The 10991-nt window shown below is 35.9% G+C and overlaps 1 protein-coding gene across 1 annotated transcript; it reads right to left on the bottom strand.

Moving 5' to 3' along the window:
* Positions 1 to 1166: 1166 nt before the first annotated feature.
* On the bottom strand, positions 1167 to 7702 carry LOC120780165. Its single transcript, XM_040112445.1, has 6 exons — positions 7339 to 7702; positions 5533 to 5736; positions 5373 to 5476; positions 2613 to 2912; positions 2041 to 2539; positions 1167 to 1975 (listed from the first exon to the last, which is right to left on the bottom strand). Exons 1-6 carry the CDS (start codon positions 7700 to 7702, stop codon positions 1167 to 1169), a joined length of 2280 nt encoding a protein of 759 aa, XP_039968379.1.
* Positions 7703 to 10991: the final 3289 nt, after the last annotated feature.

Genomic DNA, 10991 nt, shown 5'->3' with positions numbered 1-10991 from the left:
GCGGTTCGGCAACCTTCCAACATCGTTGCCGCTATTCCAGAAGAAGCAACTGCTACAGCAATTTCTGATCTTGGCCGAACTGCAGCCAAAATCAATGATATGAGGAATGTCTTTCCAGTTCCACCAGGCGCATCAAGGAAAATCATGCCGACATTTCCATCATCAATTGCCTTCATCACCGTATCGTACACTTCTTTTTGTTGAGGATTCAGCAATGGTACATTTGTTCGAACCAATTGGCTTAATGTATTTGGGTCGTATTCACGTTCACGCTGCAATTCTCGTTCGAAAGCGTCGTTTACTCCACGATCAGGCGACGTCATTCCTAACCTGGCTAACAAACTGCCGCACATGAGGTAACACATGTCTTCTATCAAAACCAAAGCCTGGTTGTGCATCTCTTCATTCATATCAAGATGGGGATTCTCTGAATGCAAATTGAGCTCCTGACATGCAACACGAAATGTTGGCAGCACTACACCATTGACAGTTCGAAGTGATTCAAATGATGTCGGGCCACGAACATTCACCAGAAATAGTCGTAAGTAAAAGCATTCATCGTTTTTCGGATGAACTGTATAAATACGACCAAGAGCTTCAGTAGAACGCACATCCGGATGGCCAGGAACTACATTACCTTGCTTTCGACGTTGAAATTTCTTCGATGAAGCATTCCAAGTGTAATAACGCGGCATCTCTGAGTAAAGTAACGCACGTGCAAACGGATCACTTTGGCAAATCGAGAAGAAACTGGTCAATGTTGTCGCTGGTGGGTTTTGAGCACGTTGAGCGGCATTTGCTGGGGTGAAATAAACTCGTTGACCGTTCTCCAGATGCACTGCCAAATGTGTAACACTTGGATAGCGTTCATGAATGGGAAATGAGAATATACGCCAAATCGCCTCATTGCAGCATACGTATCGACTATTTTGATAGCGCGTGATTTCATCATTGGGGTCAGGAGCTTGAAGACCAAAGCCGCCAAGTCACTGCCTTTCGTGACATATTTGCAGATGTACTTGATGGACTTCACTGAATTGCAATACTCCACGTTACAATACGCCCTGAATGTTTTGGAAAGAAGTGGCGAATACGGAACAACCGAAGAGTTGTCGACCACGAAATCATTTCCTTTCACTTTGACTGTGATTGTTCTACCGCCATCATCAGAAGATCGACGTCGATACAGTGATGGTATCAGCGGTCAAATTTTGTGGATAACGCTTGGAACACTTGCCGTCGACCATGCACGGTGATTGTGGGTTAATAGCGCCACACGGTCCATGAATCATGTTTGTAATTACGACATAATGCAGGTCTGGATCGGTTTCGGGATCAGGAATCTCGGCAAATATGATGTCATCAATTTGGTCTGGCTGTATTCTTTCGACTAACCAAATGAGAATGTGCGCATGCGGTAAGCCTCTTTTTTGCCATTCAATGGAATACATCCAACATCGAGTATCCCCAAAGACACGATGCCTAACAATATAGTGCATGAGCGACCGGATTTTTTGCCTGAATACACGTGCGGTGATATCGTGCCGATCACTTGGTATTTGGCCAGGAAGCAGCAGTTGAACAATTTCTATCCACTTAGGATTGCACGCGAAGGTGATGAACAGGTCTGGACGGCCGTAATGACGTACATATGTCATTGCATCTTGCGTATATTCATGCATATGACGTGGACTGCGAACGAACGTCGCCGGTAAAGTAGTCAACCGACCAAAATCAGATGCATTTCCTTCGGTGCTAATTGCATCGCGTAAATGAATGTACTGCTCCGTACGTAGTTTGGTTTGATTTAAAGTGATAAAAAGGAGGCGCTCCGCTTCTATTTTGGCATACATATCGACGCAAAATTGCTGAAATAATCGGCGAAATCGAAGCAAATAGTTGTCAACATTTTGGCGAATCATCAAACGATACGCGTAAAAATTCATTCCGCTGACCTTCCTGGTAGTTTCCTCACCTAAAATGATATCAGTGACATTAGTGTCATATTGAAATGAAAATTATTATGATATCTATTCTTACCGGTCGATGGATTTATCATATTGATGTTGATATAATATCCATCGTCTCCTTGCCAAAACATCAGTGGGTATTGCAATGCATCGTATGAACGATGAGTTTCGGATATTCGTTGCAATTGCCCACAGTCCCGACGTGTGAGCACAATATCGCGTGATTCCCGGCTTTCGCCAACAATCACAACTGCAACCTCATCTATTGTTGGAGCGTTAAATTGGCGTTCGTGCGTTCCAGCAGGTCGTTTATCCGCTCTGATCACGACTTTATAGTCATCATTTGGCATGCGATCCAACGCAGTTTTGAATAACCGAACCAATGCATGATGTTCATGAAGCAGCTGCTGCAAATCGCGAAGAATTCCTCTTCTCATTTCCGTATTGATTGTTTGGCGCTGATCAAGTTGATGTTCCACGTTGCCCATGAAGTAAATTTGAAGGAATTTATGTTGTGCGTCTTCAAGTGGTAGCAATGATCCAATTCGATGGTGAATTTGGCCTTGGATCTGTAGAGTCAATTACGAAATTAGATTCAATATTTTTTGTGCATCAAAAGAAAATGATCGGTTAATTTATTACCTTGAATGTCGGATTGAATCCGCGTTCATGAATAATATCTGCTCCAAATGAAGTAATTTGAAAGCATCCGTTGTATTTCTGAGCGTTCGACAGAAAATGACGTGATTCTGGTGTTTCACCAATAAGCAAAGAACGCAATGGCTCTTTTGGCAACGGCAATGGTGGTAATTTAACCTTGCCACTGAGACAGCACAGTCCAAGTGTTTCTCCAGCGAACTTCAATGCACCGCATTGGTTGCACACAACCTCCATTGAGTGAATTTTAATGGAAGGATGCGAGCTGTAGCCAAACGTATATAACTACGACATGTTTTTAACATTAGTATTTAAAAATATTAGCATTTTAGCCTTTTCATCGTCTAAACGCGTTCGCCTTTCACTTAATATCATTCCAGCCATAGAAAATAACCTTTCACAAACCACTGATGACGCTAAGCATACTAATTTTTCCTGCGCAATTGGTGACAGTTATGGGTACTTATAACTGTTTGTTTTCCACCATTGTAACGAATTTTCTGTTCGGCCGATGACTTCGTCTTCCAAATACCTCTGAATTTCTATAATAGCTCTCGAAGTATTAGTACCTTTAGGTCTGTTTGTGGCAATATTTGTATCCAATTTACTCCATATTGAGAGTTTCGAGAAAGAAGGTACAGGGGTTGTAAGTTGCTCATTTTGCTGGTTTTGGATTTCTCGACATACCTCGGTAGTAATGCGGTTTTTTTTACAATATCTGCTACTGTACCCTCAGAAAAGGCAAATGTTTTAAATTTCGGATCCAATAACGTAGCCATTGTCAGCGTATTGCTCTCTTCTGTGTTTCCCAGTCGTTCGGTTAAACCTCTTAACAACGTACATAGATATAACCGTTTTTATAAAATCCGTCCATCATTCGATAAATCAGTCAAAACTTGCAATAGCCCATTTACTAAGGGAACCACCATAGAAGCCGTGCAATATCCAAGATGCCGCCACTTTAAATCGTTCTGAATCGCATTTTTAATATTGGAGGCATTGTCAGAGACCGCTAACTTTTTTAACTAGTAATTTTACTAGTAATCCCCCATTCCTAATAAAAGATGCCAGATCTTTAGGGTTTTGTCAGGATTCTGATTTATTATTTAAAGATTGTATCTCGTACAATATTATTTATTATTACATAGTTCAATTATATTAAATATATTCGTTTTGAAAGTTAAAATAAAATGAAAACTAAATGATTATTCACGAACGATGTTGACGCGACGACGTATCTACTCCGACTACTTTTCTCGGGTTCTTGGTGCGCTCGTTCTTTTGTGTTGCAGGGATGCAATTATGCGGTTGACCTTACACTAAGTAACTCTCATTAATTCAGCTGCCAAATTTTTTGAAGTATGCGATTCAGTCATTGGACAGCATTCCAATAGTACATATCAAATTTTGCATTGAGAAAATGAGCTGTGAAGGCAATAAAGCTAACGGTACTACGCGATGTCCAATAATCTGTTGTTACGCAGAATTTGGAACCTGCACATATTTTTTCTTTCATTTGTTCAAGGCATGTTTCATACAATACAGGTATTATTGTATTAGAAACTGAATGCCTACTAGGCAACTGATAATCTGGCCTTAGTGCTTTTACAAATTCGCGGAATCCATCATCTTCTACAATGCTAAACGGCTGTAAATCCTTTATAAAAAGCATAGGTAGTGCGTCATCGATTGCCTTTTTTTTGTATTCGTAGACATTTTTGTCCTGTCAAAACCCGCCGTTATTTTTGTTTGTCTGAAACAAGTTGTAGCTAAAAATAAAAGAGATTATTAGTAATTTTTAAACTAATAACGGGCTCAAACTTACTTTCAACTCTTCCCTCTGCCGCCGTAACAATTTGTCTCGAAGTTCCTTGCTCATTATCATTTATCTATTGGAGTTTCCGAGTTAGAGGGGGTTTGAATTACAGTAGTTGTAGTATGATTTGCTTATTTATATTAGTAAAGCAAAAGTGAATAACTTTATATTAAAAAATGTTAAATTATGATAATACATATAACATAAAATAAAACAATAAGTTTTTATGTACAGCACTATGTGCTTACTTTGAGCTTTATTTCAAAACTGAGTACAGTCGATCTATTTTTAACGCGGTTTGCCGGGACACAAATTTATCCGCGTAAAAAAAACCGCGTAAAACCCACATTTCAATTCAAATTTGTTTATTCGTTCCTATTTTACGAAAAATCCGCGCAAAAAAAAAAAATCCGCGCTAAAATAACCAAAATTCCAACTGAAACTCAAATTTGGGGAAGTAAACAAATTTATTACATATGCACATATTCGCTATGCGTTGATATATTCTATATCTTTTAGTTTTACAGAATTTGGACAAAAAACCATATTGAGTTCAATTACAACATATATCCGCTATGCATTGATATATTTTAAATATTTTAAATTTGTTTTACAAGATTTGTGCAAAAAATCACATTGAGATCAATTGTAACTTAAATTATATTAAACTACGTACAAACGTACAAAACAGTATTTTAGTTCTTAAAATAATCTGTTAATAATCTTTGGGGTTTTTCTTTATGCATCTCTTTATATAAATGCTGGTAGCACTCCATAGCGTTTTTAAAATCTCGACGAAACTTTGATAAGCGAATGCTTTATGTAATAAGTTTTTAAAGCTGCAATGATGCCTTGGTCCAGCGGTTGCAAAAGAGATGTTGTGTTTGGGGGAAGAAATAGCACTGTCATGAAATCATGTATCCTCTTACTTCAGGCACAAAACACTTTTCGAACCACTCCTTGAAAAGCGATGCGGTCACCCAAGCCTTTTTGTTTGCCATCCAATGTACTGGCAATTTCTTTAGATCCATTCCTAAAATCGGAAAACATAAAATTTTTGCAAATCAGCTATTAATGATTAAAACTTACCTTTCAAAGCTCGCGGCTTTAAATTTTTGTTCACTAATAGAGGTTTTAAAACCTTGTCCCCTGATGCATTGCTACACAGTAAGAGCGTGATACGCTCCTTTGCTGTTTTAAACCCGTGCACCGATCTGGTCTGTTTAGCTACGTAAGTGCGGCTTGGCATTTTCTTCCAGTATAGACCGGTTTCGTCCGCATTGAAAATTTGGTCTGCAACATAGCCATGTGCTTTAATTGTGTCTGAAAAAGTTTTCGGGAAAATTTTTGCTGCCTCTTCATCTGCCGATGCACTTTCGCCTGTTATCTTGACGTTGTGCAGCGAGTTTCTTTTCAAGAAGCACCTAAGCCAACCATTACTTGCACAAAATTATTTCGTATTTTGCATATTTGAACTAGATGGTTTTTCGCATTTAAATTTTTCATAAAACACAGTGGCCTTTTCTTTTATGCACCTAGTATCCACAGGAATTCTTCTATGGACGAGGTCCTCAATCCACCATACAAGCGCGCGTTCAACTTTAACCATTACGACATCTCTAGTGTTGTACGAATATGTAAGGCTACTGGAACCGCATTCAGTAAAAGTTTTCCTTACGGCGTTTTCCTTTCTTTTAATTGTACGAACTGATGATTCGTTAATTTTATGCCTCTTGGCAATGTTTGCAGGTTTTTTAAAGAATTTAAAATGACAATTTTTTGCCTAAGGCTTAACCTTTTGCGCTTAGGTGCCATTTCGCGGTAATTTTGTTTTTTTTTTTTCGGTTTGACATTTGGTTCTCTTTCACATGGTTGCAGGTTTGCATTTTTTTTGCAATACGAACATACATGCTTATATAAGGCTTAGACTTTCAATTTAAACAGCACTTGCAAAGCGCACAAGAAATAAAACAAAAGGAAAAAATCAAAATGATTCGCGAACCGCGTTAAAAAAGTAAAACCGCGTAAAAAAAGACAATGGGGGATTGCTAAAAACTCCTCGTTAAAAAAAATGCGCGTTAAAAAGAACCGCGTTAAAAGGAGATCGACTGTATTTAAAAATGCAAATAAGAATAATTGCTACAATAATAATAAAAATTGCAAGTGCTATGTCCGTGCTCAAACTAATTACATGAGTGCTTTTATTTTCATTTAATAATATCTTAATATAATCATCATGTTTTAGTTGCCTTAGGTGCAGATTCTTTAGTGTTCAATATTTTTGAACTGAATTTAAAATCCTAATATTAATTAAAAGCCCCGTACAATCAGAAGGAAAACTATCTTCTGAAATCATAGCGCGTCCAAGAAGCGCCATTTGCATGGAAGAAAGTTCAACTGAAGATGCATAATCTAAACATCTTGAATTCCACACATGTTCTAAATCATTTGGCGTCCATTCTGACGGCGTGCCTGCAGTACTAGTAAATTTCATATCTCGCATAATGCGTTCTGCATATATAGATATACATGGATAAGAAGTGCATGTATATAAATCAGTATCCATATTAACAAAATATCCGTTATCATCATAACTATATTTTTTCGTATTAAATTTTGATTCCACTCCAGAAGGGATAGTGAAATTTCCGAAACCCGATAAATAAATTGTTATACTCTTAGAGAGTATATAATTGCCCTGCGTATAAATCATATCTACAAATTCAAGTTCTTCAGTGGTCAAATGATACTTGTTCATACGCTTCAAATATAATACTCTAGCCCATGCAAAAACTGAAATATAATACGCATAAGCTGACAAGGGCACTGAACGTTTAAAATTTAAATTATGAGACGAAAAATTTTCATATGTCTCATTTATCAATGAAGTCAAACCATCAAAACCCGTAAAATGATTTAACTCTTCAGCTATCGGAACAAGCTCTTCGGATGGAGCTGGAAAGAAAGCCTCTAAATAAAGAGGATCATTCTTAAGTTCCGAATTCGTCTTAGACAGGTGTTGACCTGTCGGCATCGTCCCACGTTCTTTAACATCTAAAGGAACGCGCACGTTCTCCTTGGGCTTATTAGATATACCGCCTCGACGGTAACCACCCCTACCCCTAGAGGGTCGTGGTTGATCGTAATAAGCATACTGCTCTTGTTGCTGTAGGTACGCATTTTGAGGTGGACCATAATTGCGCCATTGTTGCTGCTGTCCCGCACCTCTACCATTTTTATAAAATCCGTAATTTGACATTGTCAATTAATGAGAGAAAATTCGCTTTATATATATCTGATGCCTCTCCGAGGTCTTACTGAGCACTTTAAATCGTGTTCTGTGGGGCTACCACTTCGCTAAGTCCTTTCTAAATAATACTTTTGAATAAACGATTCTTCCGAACAAAAACGTTTCTACATTTAAATTATAAACTTTAACATAGTTTTAATTCCGTAGTTGTTATATTCGTATTTTCTCTAATTTTTGTGATTAGGTTTGGCAATATAATTTTGTCGTATATTTTTATTTTAACGTTTGAGTATGTTTTGTTTTTAGCAAAGATTTCACAATTTTCAAATTTAAGTAGGAATGTTCCTTTTATTTTTAAATCTACTTTATTACAATTATGAGATAATTCAGAGAAAAAATTTTTGAAAATTAATATACCAGGTAATATTTCGATTATATCAGTGTTTGTTAACGTTTGCATAGCGCAGTATGCTTCTTCAAAGTTCAATATTTTCGATATACATATATCAGAATTTCTTTTTAGGTTTTTCTTAAGATTATTTTTGATATTTATGTCATATACATTGTTGTTCGAGTCCGTAAAATATTCGTAAGTGCTTAATTTTATAGATTTATTGTTCATATTAGGAATAGGTTCGAAAATTATTCTTGAAAGGATATTAGGAGAATATTGGGGAATTTGGAGGATTATTATAATGTTTTGATCTTGCGTGCCGACTGCTGTCTTTATATTTGTGTAGCTGTCAAAGTCAGTTATTATGTCTAGTTCTGTTTTTGAATTTTTTGAAAAAAAATTTTGAAAAAATTATTTGTCCAATGTCGTTAATGTGATCTCGCAAAAGAGATATGTCATTGTCTATTCGGTACACCTCGCTGTACTGTTCGCTTTTTGACCGAAGACGGTTACATATACTTGTTCTAACATACATACATTTTCTCTGCTTACATGCTATGTATTTACTTATACATCTTTGAAATGGACACATGAACTTGTAAAACATGAATATATGTGTCAACACAATGACAACCAAGAATGTGTTTTAATGAATACAAATGAACTTTAAAAGAGAATCAGCAATAACTGAAAACGAATCTTAAGTTAACGGGACACATCTACATTAACCCTTCAATGGTTTACTCTTTTATATTTACATTAACCCGTCAATGGTTTACTCCTTTATATATAAGTATAATTAGAATAACTTAAAGTTAGGATGTATTATCATACACATGGTACTTATTACTACAATATGTTTTTACTGAAACAATTATTTTTATAATAACATTGACTGTACATCGGAAATGAGAGAGAAGTTACAGAAAGTAGCTTTCATCTAATTACTTCCTCATAGCTTGGATATATATTGCAATTCCTTTCTTTATTTAACAACCTCATGTTGATATATTGTCTTTTGCTTAAATCATTTCCAAGTAAAAATTCGAGAGCTTCTTCCGGAGTGAATGGATCTGCTTCCGGTTTTTTGGAGGTAACAGATTTTCTTATTTCGCTTTGTTCTGCTTGATGTGCAGTTTTCTTTAAAATAAATGCTAAATCATTTTGTTTTGATTTTTTGCCGCCACAGTAGCTGCATGAATCAAAAATCAACATCGTCATTGTTTTCACAAGAAGGATCACTTGTCAGCTTCCTCTTAAGCCGATCTTTTGCACCTTTGGTCGTCTTGCTTTACTTGAACAGGGTTTTTCAAAATCATTCTCAGAAATTTCAATAATAGTTGTTGCGGAAACCCATTGGGGGTATTTCTCTTTAAATCTATTAACCATACGATTACATTTTGATAATTTTTGGCTAACATATGCTAATAAATTTTGTATTTTTTTTCTTATTTCATCTTTTTTCTTTAAACTTAACTCATTAGTATTAATTTTTTTAAAAACCCAATCCAAAACAACATTAGTTTTGCGATCGCCTTCTATCCAAACTCCAAGCATTTCTTCATGTTGGAATTTAAAGGTTGCTGAAAATTACAAATATACTTAAATGGGGCAAAAACGGGCCAATGTTACATACTTGCTTTTAAAGAACATACCCCAAACTTCCACCGAACATAAAAATCTGGAACAATACTCACAACTTTCACTCCACAGAACACAGGTTAATACGAAATTTTCGGTTAAAAAAGCTATCAAACAAAACTCCACACTATTCAGATATAACACAATAAACCACATTTTTTTCCATTAAGTTAAAAAATAGATACCTTTTTTATATTCTTCCATTATAAATTTATTTCTTTTTTTTCCTTTTTAACTATTATCGAACAGCTGTTTTCTTACAATATTTTACTAAACTGTTTACAAGTTTGTTGTTGCTTCAGAAGCATCATGTTTTACAGCTCATATTTAGAACAGAGTTGCCATATCCAAATAATTTTTTGTATATTTTAGACAACTGAAATGTCTCAATTAATACTGCGTACCTATTTTTTTGAAATAAGAAAAAATAATTTTTGGATTTATGCCAAAAAATTTGAATTTCAGACCATAGTGTGTTGTAATGAATACAAACTTAATTTCAATTTAAGTATAAAATTAATTTTTTAACACATCATTTTATAAATTTAACAATAAAATACTACAATATACTAAAAGACGTATACGTTTTAGCAATTTATAAGTTTAAACGATTTTAATAGATAATACAAATGAGAGTCGATAAGACCCATGGTTAGTAACCATGCGACATGATTTGAGGTTAGTAATGCAGGGTTAACACTGCATTTTCTTTGTCTTCTTTAACGATGTGTTTAATGTATCTTTTATTATATTTTCCACGTCTACTAGTTTTTTCGTAAATTGTTTGTCCCGGTTTAAATTCTTTTAGAGTTCTTTTCTTCTTATGGTATTCTAGCATTTGTTGCTGTTTATGTTCAATATTATTTTTCACTGTTTCACTAGTATCCTTGTTGAAAAGAAGATCGAATGGCTTCCTTTGTGTCACTGAGTGTATGGTTTGGTTATATTCCTTGATGGCGGGAAAGATTTGTTCTTCCGTCGTAGGTTTTTTATCCTGAGCTAAAGTGCGAGCTATCTCTAGAATGGTAGAGTGTAACCGTTTAACTTGCGCGTTGGACGTTGAATGATTATTTGCCGTACGCGTGTGCTTTGCATGCCTACGGAATCGTCCTGATGAGTCTACATCCATAGGTTCGACTGGTGGTTGTCTTTGCTGTTGATACTGCTGTAACTGTTGGTATCCTTGCATCATGGGTTGCCTCATCTGTGATACCCGTGGTATATATTCTAGCTGATGATATTGTGAGTTATGTTGCATGGTTC

The sequence above is a fragment of the Bactrocera tryoni genome, unplaced genomic scaffold (assembly GCF_016617805.1).
Source record: "Bactrocera tryoni isolate S06 unplaced genomic scaffold, CSIRO_BtryS06_freeze2 scaffold_205, whole genome shotgun sequence".
Lineage (NCBI taxonomy): Eukaryota > Metazoa > Arthropoda > Insecta > Diptera > Tephritidae > Bactrocera > Bactrocera tryoni.
Note: the sequence above shows the minus strand (reverse complement) of the source record. Positions and strands in the feature narration are given on the sequence as shown.